General features: G+C 40.9%; 1 protein-coding gene across 6 annotated transcripts in view; it reads left to right on the top strand.

Annotated features, from left to right (window-relative positions):
* LOC112263935 (phosphatidylinositol 4-phosphate 5-kinase type-1 beta) overlaps nt 1–23621 on the top strand; it is a 70968-nt gene that overhangs the window by 15500 nt on the left and 31847 nt on the right. For 2 of the 6 annotated variants that reach the window (XM_042331486.1, XM_042331489.1), the window contains 3 exons: nt 17747–17847; nt 19294–19362; nt 20323–20453. In XM_042331486.1, coding sequence (XP_042187420.1) covers nt 19294–19362; nt 20323–20453 — 200 coding nt within the window. In that variant the 5' untranslated portion in view covers nt 17747–17847. Of the gene's footprint in view, nt 1–98; nt 288–5628; nt 5775–17746; nt 17848–19293; nt 19363–20322; nt 20454–23621 lie in introns of those variants that run through there. The other 4 variants (XM_042331490.1, XM_042331488.1, XM_042331487.1 and 1 more) reach the window with 4 other exon arrangements.

The following is a 23621-nucleotide window of genomic DNA, read 5'->3' as shown; positions in this document are numbered from 1 at the left end:
TGTGTGTGTGTACATGGTGGTAGTTACAAAGAAAGCCCTCTCTGTGCTTTCTCTCTTTCTTTCTCTCTGTCTCTTTCTTGCTTCTTTCTGTCCTTCAGCTCCTGACCCAAGATCAGTGATGGGAGGGTGACCCTGTCCCGTCGGCCACCACGCCTGATCGTCCCATGTGGCAGCCGCATGCATCATTATGACCGTGTCACCTCTTTCAACACCTCTAGTAAAGTCACATCTCACAAGGTGCTGCACAGAAGGAATATAATAACATCAGGGCCACATTTTGATTCTTGGTAAGACATTGCTAGTTAAGGGAGAGGACCTTGCACTTCGTGTTGGGATTGACTGGGCTGGATTAGGCTTCATTAAGCTTCATTCTCTCTGAGTGTCATGTTTTTGTTGACAGTGGATGGACTATTATGGTTTGGAGTGTAGGCTACATTGTGGGCATTGTTAGTTTGCCAGCAATTTTAGAGCTCTCCTATAACAGCGTGGCTGCTGAATGAGACAAGGAGAACACTGGTGCTCATGCATATGTTTTAGCCTCTATGCCATATCCGTATCACTCGCCATATCACTGTCTATAGCTATAGTTGTCTCTGTCAGACCCTATACGCTAGGCATTTATTTTGGTTTGATTGCAGGGCTTTCCCAAGCTGCTTCATATTATATTGACCTTTCTGTCAAGTAAATGTCTATGTTGATTCTAGCTCATCAAACCCTCTATTGTCTCCCAGTCCACATGCAGACGTCAGTTAGGCTGGTTGGACATTCCTCTCCCTGCCTACCAGAACATCATAAGACTAGAGCACGGTCATAGAAACCACTGGGCAAACAAACACCAGGTTATATGAGAGGACTGGAGCTGTATAAGCAATGGTCTTAAAGGAAGCGATCTAGCTTGCCCTCTACCTCTCTCTCATTCTCTTTCCTTACTTTAATAAACCATTCTCCCTCTTTCTATCCCCTCTCTCATTCTTTCGACAGCGGTTTCTGTTTCTCTCTTTTCACTTTCTATCCCTCTCATTTGCATTCTCACTCTCCCTATTCCCTCTTGTTGCTGCTACACTGTCTCTGTCCCTCTCTCTATCCCTCTCTGTGTTTCTCACCCTTCTCCCTCTCTACTGTTGGGGCCATGTGATTCTGTGGGCACAGAGAGTGACCCACTCCTCTCGGCTCCACTCCTCTCCCTCCCCTCTGCTCTGCTGCACAGTGCTGCTGGAGAGACAGAGACATTCCCTGAATAACAAACACACACACACACACACACACACATTCCTCTACAGTGCTCTCTGTCTCTCTCCCCCTCTCCTCATCTTGTTCCATCTCTCTATCTTCATTTATTTCTCTGTCTTTCTCTCTATTTCTATCCTTCTTTCTTCACTACACTTCTGAAAGATAATATCTGTAGCCATTAAACAGAGAGACTTTTAAAGTGTTCTCTCACTGACACTCTTTCTCTCACTCATCCTCCCTTTCTCACTGGCCCTGTATGCCAATGGTAAAAGGTCATATGATGGCATCATAATGAGTTATGTGTGTCTGCCAAATATATACTTTAGTCTATCTGCTTAGAAAGGACATCCATGTACTCTATTCTACTCCATTAACTCATTTTATTATATGGAGCAGAGGCAATTGAATAGTTGAAAATGCATGTATAGATATCCACATAATGATACTGGAGGTGAACCACAGTTCAATAGAGAGCTCTTCCTTTTTCTGTGCTGCTTATGTTTTATACTGTACCTCCTGCTCTCTGTTCAATTGAACAGCAGTGTCTGTGTTTAGACTTTAGCTCTGCGTGGTAGGACTCCGTTGTTTCCAGGTGCAGTGGACTGTTCTAAACAGTTAGCCTGCAGCTCTGTTCCTCTCGCAGAGGTGTGGTGTATGTAGGAGCGTCCCAGAGGATCCACAGGCAGGCTCTTACTGTCTGTAGCAGAATGTGGAACACCTCCAGAACTGTCCGTAACTTTAACTGCTCATTGTTCAATGCTCCACTTGTGTAGAGTTGTTTGGGAACCTGAGGCGGTGTAGGTAGTGTAGAGATGGATGCAGTAGATTTTTGCCGTTCAGGTTTGTGATTTCTCCTTTCTCTTGCTCTCTTTCAAGCTGTTTTGACTGGATGAGCTGTGTTGTGGTGTCTTGTGTGATCTCTAGGGATTAACACTGGTAACCGGGATCCTGGGACTGTCCCAGGATAACTTCACATTTCCCGAAAAAATGTAATGACAAGACACGGGAAATTACAAAATTGTCGTCGGATATCACACTAATGCAATTCCACAAAATACACATGTGCAGCAGCAGATTGGCAAAAAAATCCAATTGCACATTATCCAAACAGGTTGTCGCATGGAAGCCTTTATTAACCTACCGTATTTACTTCCCACGAAGTGGGAAAGTCGCCATAAATGAAAAGCACACGCGCCGTTTTGATTGGGACAGCGCCATCGCGTTGCTTTGTGACAACGGTGGGGGACCCGTCTGGATAAATCAATCCATGTCAGATATTTTTTTTACTGAATCTCCGTTTGGATATTTGGTAACTATTAGGCTGGGGAAATGTTAGCTAAATTGAGATGAGAGCTAATGATCATCTTTATTCTAGTTTGCTCAAATATTAGTTGATCAGAACATTTTTGCTAACATGTAATACAAGTGGATTTTACTCTTCAGCCTGTCCTACTCCCGACCAAAAGCCTGTGACTTGTCTGATAATACATCATTGTGATTTTGTTTAACTGAATCTATGTATGTATATGTGGTTAATTGATCTTCGGCTGGACAATTGGAAGTGGTAGCTAATTTATTCGTTTGCTCATCTATCACTGAGCAGAAATATTTAGCACGTGATAATGCTTCCTTAATCAACGGTATTATTTATTTATTGACTCACAATGTAGCCTTATACAACTTTATATAGAGCCTATGCTATTTTCCTATCGTCCCAATCCTACTGAAACCCAAAATCCTGACTCCTGTCTCGCATGAAAATGCTTAACTTTATACTGTAATCCATAGTTTGCATTATCAAAGCACGTCTCGCCTATATGCATGTCAAAATACCGCTATAACATTTCCCCCGCTTATCTGCGCTATCTCGTATTGCTGCCCATATAGGAGCTTTGTGTGATTCAACAACTCTATAGTTTACACGGGTACGTACGGAGTGCGATGTGTCGACGTAGGCTACTGCTGAAATGCGCTGAATTAATTAAGGAACATGATAACTCTCATAATTTATGAACGGCCTGTGAAGCAATTCACAACAATGTCATTGGCGATCAAAGTTACTTCATCATTACTAAATATCAGTTTCACTTGCTGTGAAATCTTTAAATAGGGGCGCCGGCAATGTGGCGCAGCGACACACTTATTTTTGGAGAACCCTGGCATAGGACCATATCTTGGTTATAACGCTTTAATTGGCCACTTCAGATTTTTGCAGTAGGTATTACAACTTGGTAGATTTTCGTGAAAATACTAATCCCTAGTGGTCTCTGAGTGGTGATAGTGATGTACTGTAGTTGCTCAGAAGGATGAAGTCAAGACAGAGCTGCGGTGGTGCTGCTTTCTGTTTGGCAAAGCATCATGGTCTGTGATGAGCTGGTATTTAATGGATTGAACTCCATCTCCTTACAAAGAAACGAGAGCATCGCTTTCCTCCTGTGCAGGGATCAATGTATCTAGTCATATCTCCCTCAGCTCAGCTAGGTTTCTCTGTATCATTAAAACTCTGTTTCAAAGCATCTGTTTTGTTATGGAACACTACTGTGACAATTTCAAAAGGCTTGGTCTGACACTGTACCACTGCTAGGAGACTGAAGCAGGAACCTCCAGTGAGGAACAAGGGGAGTTTAGACAGTCAGGCAGGCACGTCTGCTGGGGACTGGAGGGAGCCTACAACAACCACGGTTAGCCAGCTCCTGATCAGTCTAGGATTGTATCCTTACTTAGTCCTTAAATCTTCTGATTTAGTTAACGGAGCTATACGATTTGTTTTGGGGGTTTAGACAACATATCTGGAAGATACCTAAAGTGATATCTTATAAAGCCAATATAAACAAACTGGAGGTCATTGTATCTATTCTTTATTTTACCATGGCAGTTCCAGCAATATTTGAATCTCTTTCAATCTCAAGTGGGTCCTAGCCAAGAAAGGCAGTAATTACTGCAATTGAGTATCTTAATACGTAGATCCCTGGAGCTAAACTGCCTCTTCATGTTGCCCACTCACTTTGTCTGTGCCAGAAATCTTCTGGGCTTGTTTAACATCCCTCAGTCTGGGTTGTGAAGGCTTAATGTCAATGAAGCAGTCTTCAGCTCTCTGAGTTGCTGCCACACTATTGATTTGCCCTTATGTCTTCTATCTGCTGCAGTAATCCAAAAGTGTCTGTGGGGACTGAGGAGTAACAGAGCTAGCCGCTCTCTGTCTTTCTCTCTCTCTGCTGAGCTGCTCTGTAGTATCCCTTCATGGGAGATATCTAGTGGAGATAATGTGTTGGTTCAAGTTTGTTTTAAATTAAATGAAGAGGGTCTATTTAAATTAAAAGTATGGTCTCTGGGTCTAGCATAGTAGCAGATCTGTCGTGTTCGTTGTCCTGTCAACAGAATTGGGAAGTAACAGGTTACAGTTACTGGTTTTTACATGTAATAATCTTGGATTACATGTCATCTGTTACTCCCTAACCCTGTTACCTTAGCAGCTAAAATATTGTAATCAAATTACACATACTTTTGGTTATTACTTCCAGGATTACTTTTCAGAATGTATGTGTGCAGTGGTGTAAAGTACTTAAGTAAAAATACTTTAAAGTACTACTTAAGTAGTTTTTGGGGGTATCTGTACTTTACTTTACTATTTATATTTTGACTACTTTTACTTCACTACATTCCTAAAGAAAATGTAGTACTTTTTACTCCATACATTTTCCCTGATAACCCAAAGTACTTACCTTTTTGAATGCTTAGCAGAACAAGAGAATTGTGAAATTCATGCACTTATCAAGAGAACTCCTGGTCATCCCTACTGCCTATGCTCTGGCTGATTCGTGAAACACAAATGCATCTTTTGTAAATAATGTCTCTATCCGTACATTTTAAAAACAAGAACATGGTGCCGTCTGCTTTGCTTAATATAAAGAATTTGAAATGATTCATACTTATATTTTAGCAATTAAATTTACTTTTTATACTTAAGTCTAAAAGTATTTGGTTTTAAATATACTTTTAATCAAGTAGTATTTTACTGGGTGACTTTTACTTGAGTAACTTTTTATTAACGTATCTAAACGTATACTCAAGTATGACAATTGGATACCTTTTCCACCACTGTATGTTTGCAAAACAAATTGTTGACAGCTTTCTGTTTTCTCAATGACATTCAAATCCGCATTGAAAAATTAAAAATGAATTATCTATAGGCTATGTTTCAACGTGTCAATTTCAAAGGATTTTCTAACATGTTGTTTTCTAACAACAGTTTTAATTGAGGTGTGTTCCATCTCATTAATTCACGTAGAATTAGCCCATTTCACTGTTAAGGACAATTTATGTTTAAGACTTTACTGAGCCGGACAAACGTCTCTCTTCGAGGAGACCCCAAGCACTTCCCCAGTGTTTCCCCAGATCAAGTATGCAGACATTTGCATCTCCACTCAGAAAATAACTTGCACAAACCTTTTGCCCCTGGCACATTTTCCAGCTGGCGCCCGCTTTGCCTTCATTGCTGTTTTCCTTACTGATAAAACTTTGGATGTGTGTGTGTTACTATCAAAGTAAGTGCCTTATTACATTATAATTATAGTTTCTGTATATCGTGGTGTTGTTTCTACTGTTGCACACCGTTATGTATGTATGGAGCATAATGTATTTACGTTTTCAAGTACTAGCGACATCATGCATTCTGATTATTGCATAGATTGCAATCATGTTGTCATGTAAATGTCTGTCAGACCAAATATGTAATATCAAAACGAGTTTTAGGGAAGGTTCACTGACTGACTTAGATTGAAACTATCATTACTCATGGTTGCCAGCTCAGACCCCCTTTCCAGGGGTTTTATGTTTTGTTCTCCTTTGTTTTCCCCAATTTATTGATAAATCCTTCATCATAGTAATATTTCCTGCATTATACCTTCCCCCATTTCTACCCACCCTCCTACAAACCCCCTAAAATGGTTTCAACCAAATCTGGCAACCCTGTTTAGCTTTCGCGCTACTGTTAGGCTAGGCAGTAGGCTTGTACTAGGGGTAATAATCTGTGTGATTTGTCAAACACTGTAAACAACTTGTCAGGTGCCAATCTAAATGAATATTTTTCGGGCAATGGGCACAGCCGAATTTGACTTTGTTTGTTTGCGTTTTATAGTGAATGGCGTTCTGGGATTAGGGAGTTTTCGCTTGTCAAACATAAACAAACATGGCTTCCATCATAAAGAATTTAGCTGCGTCTCAGCTAAACTAACAGCATCTCTTTTCAAAACAATATTACATTTCTCCCTTGTGCTCACCAGAGATGTGGTGCATTGTAAAGTCTAGCTGTTAGGTCGCTAACTTGTGTTTTGTTTATCTGTCACCGCGACTGGTTTATGGAATGAGTTTGGGTGTGTTCTGTATGATGCTAAAATGAATTTCTCATTTATCTTTTACAATAAAAGGTGACATTGAGGAATAAAGTTGTGATTACCTTTTATTTCCCATCAGTACAACACATTTTAGATCCTTTTCAGACAACAATGCTGTTTAGACGTGTTTGTTGCATTATACGTTCTGTTGCTACTGTTCCAATCACATATTTGCAATGGTATGCTGCAGGGAGTACTCAACAATAATCACATATGTGATCATACACGTCAAAGGGTTAAGGGTTGAATGCATTCTCTGGCTAGTCTCTGTTCTCACAGTCTGGGGACCTGACTGTTTCTGCATTGAACAACGCTACAACGTTGCCTTGCGAAACTGTTAGGCCAGACAATGCCAATTTGGCTGCAGCAGGAGCAGCCTGAGCCTAGCACCTGGGCTAATGTAGGTAGGGGGAGGAAGGGATATTACACAAGAGCATCCCAAATGGCACCAAACAGTGGCTTGCGAAAGTATTCACCCCCTTTGGCATTTGTCCTATTTTGTTGTCTTTCAACCTGGACTTAAAATAGATATTTTGGAGGTTTGTATCATTTTGATTTACACAACATGCCTACCACTTTGAAGATGCAAAATATTTTTTTATTATGAAACAAACAAGAAATAAGACAAAAAAATCCAGAACTTAAGCATGCATAACTATTCACCCCTGCTAAGTCAATAATTTGTAGAGCCACCTTTTGCAGCAATTACAGCTGCAAGTCTCTTGGGGTATGTCTCTATAAGCTTGGCACATCTAGCCAATGGTATGTTTGCCCATTCTTAAAGGCAAAACTGCTCCAGCTCCTTCAAGTTGGATGGGTTCTGCTGGTGTAGAGCAATCTTTAAGTCATACCACAGATTCTCAATTGGATTGAGGTCTGGGCTTTGACTAGGCCATTCCAAGACATTTAAATGTTTTCCCTTAAACCACTCAAGTGTTGCTTTAGCAGTATGCTTAGGGTTATTGTCCTGCTGGACGGTGAACATCCGTCCCAGTCGCAAATCTCTGGAAGACCTAAACAGGTTTCCCTCAAGAATTTCCCTGTATTTAGCGCCATCCATTATTCCTTCAATTCTGACCAGTTTCCCAGTCCCTGCCGATGGGGAAAAACATCCCCACAGCATGATGCTACCACCACCATGCTTCACTGTGGGGATGGTTTTCTCGGGGTGATGGGGTGTTGGGTTTGCGCCAGACATAGCGTTTTCCTTGATGACCAAAAAGCTCAATTTTAGTCTCATCTGACCAGATCATGTTACACTTAGATTGCACACAGGTGGACTTAATTTAACTAATTATGTGACTTCTGAAGGTAATTGGTTGCGCCAGATATTATTTAGGGGCTTCATAGCAAAGGGAGTGAATACATATGCATGCACCAATTTTAAATTTTTTAGAATTTTTTGAAACAAGCAATTTTTTTTTTCATTTTAGTTCACCAATTTGGACTATTTTGTGTATGGCCATTACATGACATAAAACAAATCTATTTAAATTACAGGTTGTAATGCAAGAAAATAGGAAAAACACAAAGGAGGATGAATACTTTTGCAAGGCACTGTATTCCCTTCATAGTGCACTACTTTTGACAAGAGCGCTAATGGTCCTTGTCAAAAGTAGTGCACTACAGTTGAAGTCGGAAGTTTACATACACTTAGGTTGGAGTCATTAAAACTTGTTTTTCAACCACCACAAATTTCTTGTTAACAAACTAGAGTATTGGCAACTCGGTTAGGACATCTACTTTGTGCATGACACAAGTAATTTTTCCAACAATTGTTTACAGACAGTGAATTATAAGTGAAATATTCTGTATCACAATTCAAGTGGGTCAGAAGTTTCATACACTAAGTTGACTGTGCCTTTAAACAGCTTGGAATATTCCCGGAAAATTATATCATGGCTTTATAAGCTTCTGATACGCTAATTGACATCATTTGAGTCAATTGGAGGTGTACTTGTGGATGTATTTCAAGGCCTACTTTTCAAACTCAGTGCCTCTTTTGATTGACATCATGGGAAAATCAAAAGAAATCAGCCAAGACCTCAGAAAAATAATTGTAGACCTCCACATGTCTGGTTCATCCTTGGGAGCAATTTCCAAACTCCTGAAGGTACCATGTTCATCTGTACAAACAATAGTACGCAAGTATAAACACCCTGGGACCACGCAGCCACAGCGTTCTGTCTCCTAGAGATGAATGAACTTTGCTGTGAAAAGTGCAAATAAATCCCAGAACAACAGCAAAGGACCTTGTGAAGATGCTGGAGGAAACAGGTACAAAAGTATCTATATCCACAGTAAAACGAGTCCTATATCGACATAACCTGAAAGGTCACTCAGCACGGAAGAAGCCACTGCTCCACAACAGCCATAAAAAAGCCAGACTACGGTTTGCAACTGCACATGGGGACAAATATCATACTTCTTGGAGAAATGTCCTCTGGTCTGATGAAACAAAAATAAAACTGTTTGGCCATAACGACCATCGTTATGTTTGGAGGAAAAAGGGGGAGGCTTGCAAGCCGGAAGAACACCATCCCAACCGTGAAGCACGGGGGTGGCAGCATCATGTTGTAGGGGTGCTTTGCTGCAGGAGGGACTGGTGCACTTCACAAAATAGATGGCATCATGAGGAAGGAAAATTATGTGGATATATTGAAGCAACATCTCAAGACATCAGACAGGAAGTTGAAGCTTGGTCACAAATGGGTCTTCCAAATGGACTATGCCTCCAAGCATACTTTCAAAGTTGTGTCAAAATGGCTTAAGGACAACAAAGTCAAGGTATTGGAGTGGCTATCACAAAGCCCTGACCTCAATCCCATAGAACATTTGTAGGCAGAACTGAAAAAGCATGTGCGAGCAAGGAGGCCTACAAACCTGACTCCGTTACACCAGCTCTGTCAGGAGGAATGAGCCAAGTTATTGTGGGAAGCTTTTGGAAGGCTACCCTAAACGTTTGAACCAAGTTAAACAATGTAAAGGCAATACACTCAATTAGTATTTGGTAGCATGTAAACTTCTGACCAACTGGGAATGTGATGAAAGAAATGAAAGCTGAAATAAATAATTCTCTCTACTATTATTCTGACATTTCACATTCTGAAAAGAAAATGGTGATCCTAACTGACCTAAGACAGGGAATCTTTACTAGGATTAAATAAAATTGTGAAAAACTGAGTTTAAATGTATTTGGCTAAGGTGTATGTAAACTTCTGACTTCAACTGTATATAGGGACTAAGGTGCAATTTGAGATACAGCCCTGGTGTTAGATCCTCACTCGGCTCTCTGTTTGCTCTCAGGGAGTTGAAGTTTCAGCCTACAGGAGGAGAGAGAGATTGAGTGGAGGAGAGAGGGAATCGAGTGGAGGGGATGGGCAAATAAACTCCTGGAGCTATGGAGACCGTGAGAGTGTGTCTAACATAATCTCACTCACTCACTCACTCACATATACAGCAAACATCCAGTGCATGAGACCTGCCGGCCGTATCCAAACACATCTTAGTCATTTCAGCATGTGTCTCTGTGTGTGAAGCTATAGAGCTGTGTGAAGCTGTACTGTTGTGTGAAGCTATAGAGTTGTGTGAAGCTTGCTAAGAAACATTTTAGCTGAAAAGGTTCTCACAAGTTCTGCAGACAAACACTTACTCTGAACACTGGAACATGTATCTGAGGTGTGTTTGTTTGTGTGCATGTGCGTGCATGTGAATTCCCTGCTTGAGTGTTGTGTGAAATGGAGATAGTGTGTCTTATTACACAGAGGATCTACAATGCCATGTCATGCAGACTGAGGGGGGCTTCAGTTTGTCTCATGCCACACCACTCACAGGGCAGAACCAACTTTAGATTTGATGATTAGATTTAATGATGTAGCTAGTCTCCTGAGCTGTGCGTTGACTCCCTTTCTCTCATTTCTCTTTCTATCTGTGTTTCTCTCTCGGGTTCACTTTTATATGGACACACAAACACACATTGGAGAAGGATACTTTACGCAGCAGAGCTGTTCCATTTGATACTGTTCTTGTTGGCCCTTGTAGACTAGGGAGTATTTTATTGAGTCTTTGCAGTAAAGGACTGAGTCTGTACTTCAATATTGATTCAGCTCCTTTTACCTGTTTTGATTCCAATCCAAACCCCAGCAGCCCATCCCATTCCCCCTGCTACACTAGCTCGTTCAGGAATAGTGTCAGGGCCTCGCCTCAGGAAGTTCCCATTACTTTTGTCCACAGCATTGCCCAAGTGTTCTGGCAACGTTCTTATTAAGTTCATATACCACATACAGTGTCCTTCGGAGAGACTGTTCTTAATAGCTCTTTGCTCTGACATCGAACATCACACTATTTACATCAAATCAAATCCATGTGCTTGTACGCTGTGCTATATATGGCTATGCGTTGAATGTGTTAGTGAGCTTCAACAGCTGTTGTACTGTAGCACCAGAGGATGAGATGAGTGTTCTGTTTGAAAAAGGGCCATCCATCCATTCATCTCTCTTTGTTTAGCTGGGAACAACAGCTCTGCAGCTGTGGGCCTCTCGTGGATTGTTCTGGAAAAGGTCTGATAGAGGGAGCAATGGCTGGCTGGGAAGGTCACAGGTCAGGTGGCTTAGAGACAGAGAGAGGGGGGGGTGGGTAGAGGGATAGGGAGAGGGGTTAGAGCGAGAGGGAGGGAGAGATGTGGGGATAGGGGGGTAGAGAGAAAGAGGGAGAGATGTGGGGATAGGGGGGCAGAGAAAGAGGGAGAGAAAAAGAGAGAGGAGGAGGCGGTAGAGAGAGCGAGAGTAGGAGTGAGGTAGAGTGGGAGTGAGGCACCGTCAGCGTCCCCTTCCCTATGACAGACAGACTGACTGACTAATTAACATTCCTCTTGTTCAGTATCCATACAGGCAGACCCAGCACCAGAAAACATGACTTATTATGATTACCCAGGTTAGCTTAGGTCTGATTGGCCAACAGACTGTACAGCACCAATAATAATAATGTTAGACAATACACAGTTGTGATTTCTTCACTAGGATCCTGGAGAAATGACTGTGTGGCTGTGAATTCTGTTCTTTATACATGTTATGCAATATCGGTGACTTTATGTAATATACATGATATTTTCATTTGCAATTTGCATTTGAATAAACATGTTATGACTCAATGTTGCCCCTGAAGGCGAACAGCCAATGGTCTCTCTCTCTCTCACACACACACACACACACACACACACACACACACACACACACACACACACACACACACACACACACACACACACACACACACACACAGACAGAATACTCACACACACAGCGAGAGACAGTCTTTCCTTACCTGACCTACAGCACAGACTTCAGCCCCAAGTCAAATAGTATTTACCCTGTGTGCTGCTGCTGTGTTGCTATAGTAACGATATAGCTGGTGTACAGATAAGGCTTCAGTCTGGAGATGAACACAGAGTGTCTCTCTGCTACATTCCGCTCTTAATGTCAGCCAGTTCAGTCAGCCAGTTCAGGTGCAGACCGACACACAAACAGGGTTGCAACGCTATCGGTCATTTACCAAAGTTACCGGAATCTTCAGTAATATTGGTAATTAACAGAAAATCTATGCCAATCTATTGTAACTTTGGTAATTTATACTTGAATAACTTGTACAAAATGTATTCATATATAGTATTCCTTTTTTATATCTGTCCATATTGTCTAAGTTTCTAGTAGATGGTTCAAGAGAAAATAGCCTAATTAGTGAAAAAAGCTTTGAATGAAAAATGGCATTATTTTCAGTTAACTCTGCAACTCTTCCAACTATTGACTCTTCCAACTAAACTGCCACCAGTTTGACGCCAAAACATGGACAACAAATTCATATTGACAGTCAAATAAATAAATGTTTACAAAAATAAATAAAAGATATTTCATGTTGAAACCCTCCATAATTAACACCAATGGTATTCACTAAGTTGATGGTTTATATTTAGGGCAGTGGAGGGTCTTCAGAATAAGAAGGGGAGGACCATCCTCCTCAGTGAATTTAATAAAAATGTAAATTAGTGAAGGTTATTTTTTTAGATACAATTATACTAAATATATTCACTTCACCAAATAATTTATTAAAACACTTTTGCGATGGTCTACAGTAGCCTCAGCAGCACTCTATAGGGTAGCCCCATGGTGTAGCTTTTGTCCTCCCCTGGGTACATTGACTATAATACAAAACCTATGAGGCTCATGGTTCTCAGCCCTTCCATATATTTACACTAATTATGACAACTTCCGGAGAACGTCCTCCAACCTATCAGAGATCTTGTAGCATGAACTGACATGTTGTCCACCTAATCAAGATCAGATAATGAATATAGTACTGAAAGCATAAGCTACAGCTAGCTAGCACTGCAGTGCATACAATGTGGTGAGTAGTTGACTCAAAGAGAGAGAAAGACGATAGTTGAACAGTTTTGAACAAATTAATTTCTTCCAAAATGAAGGGAAGAGAGCTATATTTGGTTGTATTTTAGATATATATATTTTTTTACTTTCACTTAGCTAGCAAATGCAGCTAGCTAGTTTTGCCTACTCAAACACTCTGCTCAAACAGAAAGGAATGCTATGTTAGCTAGCTGGCTTTGGCTAGCTATGGCAAGGTAAGCTTTGGTTTTGATAATTTATTGATATGAAGGTTTGGCTTGGAATTTGTTTTGATTTTGTTTTTGACTGCTATTTACAATGAGCAAACAAGCACTGTTTGTGTGTGGTCAGGGGTGTATTCATTTAGGCTATTTGTATTTATTATTGATCCACATTAGCTGCTGCCAAAGCAGCAGCTACTCTTCCTGGGGTCCAGTAAAATTAAGGCAGTTTATACCATTTTAAAAACATTACAATACATTCACAGATTTCACAACACACCGTGTGCCCTCAGGCCCCTATTCCACCACTACCACATATCTACAGTAGTAAATCCATGTGTATGTATAGTGCGTATGTTATCGTGTGTGTGTGTGTGTGTGTGTATGCGTGTGTCTGTGCCAATGTTTGTGTTGCTTCACAGTCCCCGCTGTTCCGTAAGGTGCTTTCTTAATCTGTATTTTTAATCTAATTTTACTGCTTGCATCAGTTACTTGATGTGGAATAGAGGTCCATGTAGTTATGGCTCTATGTATAACTGTGTGCATCCCATAGTCTGTTCTGGACTTGGGGACTGTGAAGAGACCTCTTGTGGCATGTCTTGTGGGGTATGTAATGGGTGTCCGAGCTGTGTGCCAGTAGTTTAGACAGACAGCTTGGTGCATTCGACATGCCAATACCTCTCATAAATAAAAGTAGTGATGAAGTCAATCTCTCCTCCACTTTCAGCCAGGAGAGATTGACATGCATATTATTAAAAAATGCAACATTTTTTTTGTCACCAAATCTTTATTAATATTGTATGTTTCTTGTTGGGGGGCTACAGGCACAATACACACATTGATGTAATTTCACATCCACCCACTTTAAAAAGTACACAAGTACAAAGTTTTGATCACCATGATCATACCACAGAGCCAGAAAGTAACAATAAATGTAGTACGGAGGGGGAAAAAAGAAGTGTGTCTCTTGCGAAATCTCTGATGTATTGAGAGATTCAAGGAGCTATCATCGTTCAGTAACATACTCATGTCCCAAAAGTATTTAACTGCAGGGCCCTCCCACATCATTGGGGTGGCAGGGTAGCCTAGTGGTTAGAGTGTTGGGCTAGTAACCGAAAGGTTGCAAGTTCAAATCCCCGAGTTGACAAGGTACAAATCTGTCATTCTGCCCCTGAACAGGCCCTCCCACTGTTCCTAGGCCGTCATTGAAAATAAGAATTTGTTCTTAACTGACTTGCCTAGTTAAATAAAAGGTAAAAAATATATATATATACATTTTAAAAGTATGAAGGGAGTTGGGGCCAATTGTATTATGAAAAGTTTCTTTAGCGTTAAATACAGTCTGTAAATGTATAAATTGATGGTTCGGATTATGGGATGCCAATGTCATATTTTTCCATATTCTGTTCCAGTTAAAGCGTCGTTCAGATTCACTTAGATCTGTGGATCTTTTTTTTTTATTGGCTAGCTCAGAATATGAACTTTCCAAAAGTAGTTTATATATTTTGGACATCAGTCCTTTTGGGAGCCCAGATCATTTATTTATAAATTCCTTCATTGGATGGTTCGGTAGTTGGGTTTCCAAATGGACTCCATAGGCCAACATAGCTGACCTAAATTGTAAATATAGAAAAAAGGTAATATGAATGTCTATCAATCCTTGTAATGTTTCTAAACCATTACTCTCAATCGGCAAGGTGTACGGATTCCACATTTGGACCATGAGGTGATGCAAAAGACCAGTTCGTAAGGCATTATTTATTTTTTTACCGCTTTTTCTCTCCAATTGGTAGTTAGTCTTGTCTCATCACTGCAACTCCTGTATGGACTCGGGAGAGGTGAAGCTCGTGCGTCCTCCGAAACACAACCCAACCAAGCCGCGCTGCTTCTTGACACAATGCCCACTTAACCCGGAAGCCAGCCACACCGTACACCTGGCGACTGTGTCAGCATGCACTGCGCCCGGCCCACCACAGGAGTCGCTAGTGCAAGGACATCCCTGCCGGCCAAACCCTCCCCTAACCCGGACAGCGCTGGGCCAATTGTGCGCTGCCTCATGTGTCTCCCGGTCGCAGCCAACTGCGACAGAGCCTGGACTCGAACCCAGAATCTCTACTGGCACAGCTAGCACTGCAATGCAGTGCCTTAGACCACTGCACCACTCTGGAGGCCTATCGCAAGGCATTGTTGTGAAATATTGGAGTATGGGCATGGGAGGGATTGAGATTGTCTAGATAAAGTAAGATATCTTTGGCATATAATGAGATGACGTGACCCATAGAATTGAAAGACTATTTAGCAGGTAAAATGTATATGCTCTGAAAAAATGTCAAACACTTCAATCTTTTTATTGTTGGGATTATGTCAAGTGCAGCAAAAATGTTTAGTTTTGTTTTCAGTTGTATATCAGAACAACCAGTAATTGGAAAAACCAGTAGCATACTGCATACTTTTTTGCCTTTAGCCCCTTTTCACACTAACTTGCGAACACTCAACATTATTTTCATGAGAGTACTTGAACACACTTTCTTTCAAAATCCCATCCCTAATATATCTTTCCTATAATTGTTTTAAGGCTTCCTCACAGATATCTACTAGCAGGGGTTGGAATTGAAATGATCTTTCGTTCTGAACAGAACCACCATTTCTTTTTCCGTTCCACTGTTCTGACCAGAAAAATAAAGTTCTGAACCGGTTCGAACCCTAAAAAAGTACTAGTTTATATTGTTCCTTTCTGATCCTTTTTTAACTTGTGAAATCAACCATTTTTACATTTATCTCATTAAATTACTTCAGCAATCAGTACAGATAGAGCAGGCAAGGTAGTTGTTTACATGAGTGATGGACAGACAAGTGTAGCCTATGATGCAATATGACTGAAATTTTGCGGGTGGGGGAGAGAGCGAGAGAGGGTTGAGGAGGAAGTGTAAAGTGCTGGACATCTTGTTATGACATGCATTATCTGAATTAGGTCCACAGAATTATACCTAGGGGGATTCGGATTCTATGAATGAACTTTGAATGTTCTTTTGAGCTAGCAAGCTCGCAGCGTCAGTACAGTAGCCTGTGCTTTGGAGGGAGAGGGGCAGGTATTCTAAACACACACCGGCAAAGATTTTCAGCTGGGAAGCAGGCAGCCACTGGAATACATTTCTGAGTGACAGCGTCAGGGCTTTGCATAGGTGCTTTGTTGCATTTTTGTGTGGGACTCGAAAAAATGGCTCTAACTTAAAATAAACGTAATTAACCGGTTCCCATGATTTAAAAAAAAAAGTTTCTGTTCCGGAAGAGTATGGAACACAACATTTTGAACATAAATACAATGGTTCATTGGATCAGTCTAAAAGTTTGCACATACACTGCTGCCATCTAGTGGCCAAAATCTCAATTGCGCCTGGGCCGGAATAATATATTATGTATTTTCACTTGCATTTCAAAGATGATGGTACAAAAAAACGCATGTTTTTTTTTTCTTTGTATAACTTTTTTTCCAGATCTAATGTGTTATATTTTCCTACATTCCTTTCAAATGGTATCAAGAATATACATATCCTTGTTTCAGGTCCTGAGCTACAGGCAGTTAGATTTGGGTATGTCAGTTTAGGTGAACATTTGAGGGGAAATAAGGGTGGATCCTTATTAAGAGGTTTTAAACAAGACTCACTTTCCACTTGCTGACATGTTCACATTAGGCACACACACTCTGATGGTGTGGCTGAATGGTGAATAAGAGCTTCTTTGTGCTGCAGGTCTGACTGTGTGTTGGCCCTGCCTGGGGCACCATTATTTCTCATACAGTACACTCTGAGGGTCTGCAGACTGTCTCTGTGCTTTACGAGGAGTCATTTATCCAGCACAGTTAGTGCAGCAGGCATGGCTGCTCACATCCCTTCTCTACCCCCACAGCAGAGCTCCTCTTTGTGGGAAAAAAAGGGGAGGTGTTAGTGATGTTATGGAGGTTTGACTGATGTTATGACTGCAGCATCATATCTTGTTATGGCTGTGTGTGGAGGGTGATTTGTGGAGTGACTGACAGCAGGGAGACCATTGTTTCTCTGCTCCTGAACAACAGCAGGGAGCCAGTAGGGCTGGGGAGGAAACACACACCATGCAAACTCACTAATAAATGCACTGAAAGACCCTATTGTCTAGCTGTCTCAAAGAATGGATAATTGTCTCCAGAATTGTTCATCATTTCGGGTTTTGAAATAGATTAAATCCATTTGTTAACTGGTGGAAATGTTTAAAAAAATATTTTTTTTTAAATTAAATGAATGTTTTCAGAGGCCACTTGAAAAACAATTCCAATAATGAAACAGGCATATCTGCCGGAATGTCCCTGTTAATGAAAAAATATTTGCTGGTGGACATTTTTCCAAGTTTCTATTGAAAAATGAAAGAGGAGCAGCTTAATATTGAAGCGGAGGGCATTCTTCTACTGTTCTTTCACTCTGTAATGATAGTAATGTAATGGAGTATTTTCTCTATTTCCTCTTTCCTCTTCCAGAGGGTCTCTGTGGATTGAAATACCCCCATGACTCAGGGCCTGATGACTAAGAGATGTGGTCGTGATCATTATTCCACTGGCAGAGCTTTTCACTAAGCAAGGTGGGCTCCTTATACCTGCTTCACACTAACACTCCTATCTGCAGGGTCCTATTGATCAACATAACATAACATAACATAACATAACATAACATAATGGCTTAAGGACAACAAAGTCAAGATATCGGAGTGGACATCACAAAGCCCTGAACTCAGTCCTATAGAAAGTGTGTAAGGCAGAGCTGAAAAAGCGTGTGCGAGCAAGGAGGCCTACAAACCAGACTCCGTTACACCAACTCTGTCAGTATCAATGGGCCAATGTCACCCAATGTCACGCCCTGACCATAGAGAGCCTTTTTATTCTCTATTTTGGTTAGGTCGGGGTGTGACTAGGGTGGGTAATCGAGGTTGTTTTATTTCTATGTTGGCCTGGTATGGTTCCCAATCAGAGGCAGCTGTTTAGCATTGTCTCAGATTGGGGATCATATTTAGGCAGCCATTTCCCCACTGTTTTTTTGTAGGATCTTGTTTATGTGTAGTTGCCTGTGAGCACAACAGCTTCACGTTTCGTTTGCTTTTTTTCAATTGTTTTGTGCGTTTCACAAATTAAAAGATATGGAACCCATATCACGCTACGCCTTGTTTCGAATGTTATTTCGACGATCGTGACACCCAACTTATTGTGGGAAGCTTGTGGAAGGCTACCCTAAACGTTTGACCCAAGTTAAACAATGTAAAGTCAATGCTACCCAATACTAATTGAGTGTAAGTAAACTTCTGACCCACTGGGAATGTGATGAAAGAAATGAAAGCTTAAATAAATAATTCTCTCTACTATTATTCTGACATTTCACATTCTGAAAAGAAAGTGGTGATCCTAACTGATCTAAGACAGGGAATTCTTACTAGGATTACATGTCAGGAATTGTGAAAAAATGAGTTTTTAAATGGATTTGGCTAAGGTGTATATAAACTTCCAACTGTATTTACTTCAAAAGTAGCTACTTATATTATTTTTTGAAAAACTTGAAATAAATAGTTTTGACGGTATTGAAAAACCATCCCGTGGCTATTTGCAAATACCCCCGTATATAGGGTATACCGCCCAAGCCTAGTAAACAATTGCTCAACTCTTCAATATATACTTTTAGAACCCGGCACCCGACGACATTTTGTCACTACAAACGTTTGAGTTTAGCACGCCAATTTCTCCTTAGATTAAAAATACGTACGTCATCAATCTACATGGTTCTATTAGTCAAAGTAAAACTTGAAGGCCTCTGTGTTCATCTAGTCTGGATTGAGAAAAAACGGTTTTGGAAAAAACTGTCTTTGTGAGCTGTGTCTTGAGTTAACATTATGCAATAATCCAAGATGAATTTATTCCTACTCAGTCAGTGAGAATTGACTGTATTCCTGTACCACTGACTTAGCACCTGAAAATACTGTTTATTTCATACTAATCTTGTGACCAGTGAGTTTCTTCATCTTCTGCTCTCCTCTCATCAGATGTCAACGACCACAGAAAATGGAGTGGGAGGGTATCGGAACACAAGCGGAGAGAAAACATACAAGAAGGTAGTTTCATCCTGCCACACTTCCTCACTGCTCTCTCTGGCAGGATTTGTTTGGCCTTTTATGAGAACCATGAAGGGAGGTTTCACAGTGAGTGTTGTTGGAATGAATTCCCATTCATCGTTAGGATGAAGTCCAAGAAGCTTTCACTTTTGAAGTCCTTTTAATGTCCTGCTTCTACACAGTTGGTACATGATGTCCTGACCTTTCAGAAGTAGCATGCCTGGGAAGCTCACAGTCCATTTGCTGCTTTACTGTATTTTCATTTGGATTAGACATCAATGGTGGTGATGGGATTTTGGCGCACACAATGTAACAGGGCTTATTGCAAAACGTGCAGGCTATTTGAAACATCTAGGTAATTTATTTGATATTTTCAGAACTATTGAAGCCACCATAATTTGCAAATAAATTAATAAAAAATCCTAGAATGTGATTTTCAGGATTTTTTTTCTCATTTTGTCTGTCATAGTTGAAGTGTACCTATGATGAAAATTACAGGCCTCTCATCTTTTTAAGTGGGAGAACTTGCACAATTGGTGGCTGACTAAATACTTTTTTTGCCCCACTGTATGTAACAGTGTAATTTGTAAAAATAACCAACCATCTTGGCATCAGCTGGCTTTCAATGTCATTACTGTAATGTGCTTGTTTCAGAGAATCTGACATTGTTTTCTGACTGTATTGTATATTCCTGAACGCCCATCTTACATTTGCCTCCTTTACAAGACATGCCTCTAAAAGAGTTCTCAGTACAGTATCTCTAGGGAATTTGCTACCTTCTTGCTCTTTGGAGTTTATGCCTAGTTTGCTTTCCTTTTTAGCACTGTGAAAAAAATCTTTGTAAAAAGCACCATACAAATAAACATGTAATTGATAAATGTATTGGTTGATTGGTTGATTGATTTGTTGATTGATTGATTTATGTGTTGATTGGTGTGTTTGGTTGTCTCTCACCCTCAGACCACGTCGTCGGCCCTGAAGGGGGCCATCCAGTTGGGCATCGGCTACACGGTGGGAAACTTGACCTCCAAACCTGACAGAGATGTTCTCATGCAGGACTTCTACGTTGTGGAGAGTGTCTTCCTGCCCAGGTGAGAAGCAGGGACATTACTGATGATTATAGTGATGCTACAGATGTAGAATCTTAATTTGATCACCTTGTTGCAGGAGAACTTCACTGCAATGCAGGAAATATAAAACTAGAAGTGTATTTGAGGTTTTAAAAGGCTTCTGAAGTTTATAAATTCCACTTTGTTTGAAGATGAAATCCGGAGGCAGGTTTTCTATACATCAGCCTTCTGTGTGTTCTCTTTTCGACCCCCTCCGCGTATATGGAATCAAACGCAGAAATTGTATCATTCTCCTTAGCTATCATACTCTGCTTCCACCGGGCATTCCACTGGTTTCAAAACTCGGTCCTCCAGAAAGTGGAGAGCATTAGCAACTCTTTTGCAGTTGTGATATCTTCCCAAAAAGCTGTCTTAGAAAGTATTACCTACACACACTGAGCAGCTCTTCTTATAGACAGAAGCATGCTACATGGCAGACCAATCCGAACTCATCTCTCGGCATGTCCAGCCCATCCATTATCTCAGCCAATCATGGCTAGAGGGAAGGTTCCTGTCTTTCTGTGGCTAAACCAACTTGGCTCATAATTAAAATGTTGTATTCATATTTACAGATGGCATACAAGTTTGTTATTAAGGCACATGAAAGTTCACATGTTCCAGAAGGCATTTCTGCCAAAAAACTTGTGAAGTAATCCTAGTTTCCAGAAACGAGTCACATATGTTGTATTTACGAACGCTTTCACACAAAAACATGCTTTACATCCTGAGTAGATGAACCATAATGATAGGTCCATTAGAAACACTACAACCTATTTGTGGGTGCTGCTGTGAAGTGACTCATTGCCTTTCTGTAGTGAGCCTGTGAATGAACAGAGGAACTTAGGTTGAGCTCAATCTGTCTGCTAGCTGAAATAGGATAGCTTCATGTCTTGGAACACTTCATGAGACAAGAGGGAGGAGGCATTCTCCTTAAACAGTATTGATGCACGGAGAGAGATGGATTCCCAGGGTTCATATCCCAAAGAATAGAAAAAGGCATCTATCATTTAACATGATAATGAATCAGCTAGTTGAAGTCCTGGTGTGCAAACCCAGTCTCTCTAGTGGATTGAATACCCAATACCCTGGGAATCCACATACTGTGTCTCTTAATGCCAGAGTGCAAAATGTACAATCCTCTATCTTAATAATTACATCATCAGCTTAAAGAAACACTATCTAACCCAGCACACACCTAGGAATTCTCACGCATGAACACGTACACACACACACACACACACACACACACACATGCATCCAAACACACATACATGCATCCAAACACACGCAAGCACACAAACGCGCACAAGCACACACACACAGCGTGTGAGAGATGATATCATTAGTGCCATCAGACCACGTCACTGTTTGAATAAGCTTCTCGTTTATGTCTCACACATTTTGCTCAAAATCTAGAGCAGGGGTGTCAAACTAATTTTGCCCGGGGGCCACATTTGGTTTTCCATGAGGTCCGGAGTGCCACACTGAAAATGTGTCATTATTTAATCTCTGTCAAAATGTGCATAGAAATAGTCCTCTATCCATCGTTTTTGGAATTTTAGATGCTCCCGGACTGTCTAGCTTTCATTTCGGTGATTATTAGCGCGCTGGACACAGTCAATATGCTGTATGAATTTAAGTCCATAAAAATGTCTACACAGTTTCCATTCGTTTTTAGTCATTTTAAAGTACACTGATTTAGTTTACCCCGCGGGCCATATGTTTGACACTCCTGATCTAGAGAATCTGTTCCTGAACAAAATGATCAAAAAATTCAACAAACCCCATCCCAAATGAAAAACAGTAAATCAACAAAGAATTTCAACCTCTTGATTGACTAGCCTCTTTCCCTTCCAAGCCTTGCGGAGACTTGGACTAGGAAATGCTTTCTGTGTGTCACTTTCCAAATGGCACATCAGGACATGCAAATTTGTCCTTCTATAGAAACTATATTCAAACATGCTGTCAGTTTATACTCACAGACTGAGTATCACCATCATTATGCTAATTTCAATATACACTGAGTATACCAAATATTAGGAACACTTTCCTAAAATTGAGTTTCACCCCATGTTGACTCCAATGCTTCCCACAGTTGTGTCAAGTTGGCTGGATGTCCTTTGGGTGGTGGACCATTCTTGATACACACAGGAAACTGTTGAGCGTGAAAAACGCAGCAGCATTGCAGTTCTTGACAATCTTCTGCACCTGGCACCTACTACCATACCCTGTTCAAAGATACTTAAATATTTTGTCTTGCCCATTCACCCTCTGAATGGCACCCATCTACACAATCTGTCCCGAGGCTTAAAAATCCTTCTTTAATCTGTCTCCTCCCCTTCATCTACACTGATTGAAGTGGATTTAACAAGTGACATCAATAAGGGATCATAGCTTTCACCTGGATTCACCTGGTCAGTCTATATTATGGAAAGAGCAGGTATTCTTAATGTTTTGTATACTCCGTGTATGTACTGCAGGGTAACGTAAAGGACTCTACTAGACCCAGGTGCAATAGCTACCCCAGAATGTTGAAATGAACGTGTTTTGCCAAACGTACAGAGAGCGTGTAATATTTTGTCTTCATGGGCATCTTTTGACTGAGAGGGCAGGTGACAATAGCAACACTGGAGAGGCCATGTGTTTTAACCCACGCTAGAAGAGACAACAGACTCTCCAGGGAGGAAAAACAAACCGAACCAGTGGAGGAAGGTTAAGCTATGATGTGACTACAGGCAACGTAACTACATGCATACAGTAACAGGACAGCCCTAGTTATTGACTCAATCTCTTTCTGTCTTTCCCTCCCCCTCTATCGCTCTCTCTCTCCACTGAGAGATACATGACTGAGTGAGCGACAGAGAGCGCTCAGAGGTGGTCCTCCTCCACTTCCCTCATCTCCAGGGGTTCCCTTCACGCTACTTGTTTTATTTCATTTTTATTTAACTAGGAAAGTCAGTTACAAACAAATTATTATTTACAATGATGGCCTACCCCGTTCAAACCCTAACCCAGACGACTTTGGGGCAATTATGCGCTGCCCTATGGGACTCCCAATCACGGCCTGTTGTGATACAGCCTGGAATCGAACCAGTGTCTGTAGTGATGCCTCTAGCACTGAGATGCAGTGCCTTAGACCGCTGCGCCACT

The sequence above is a fragment of the Oncorhynchus tshawytscha genome, linkage group LG12 (genome assembly GCF_018296145.1).
Source record: "Oncorhynchus tshawytscha isolate Ot180627B linkage group LG12, Otsh_v2.0, whole genome shotgun sequence".
Lineage (NCBI taxonomy): Eukaryota > Metazoa > Chordata > Actinopteri > Salmoniformes > Salmonidae > Oncorhynchus > Oncorhynchus tshawytscha.
This window is presented reverse-complemented; position numbering and strand designations above follow the sequence as displayed.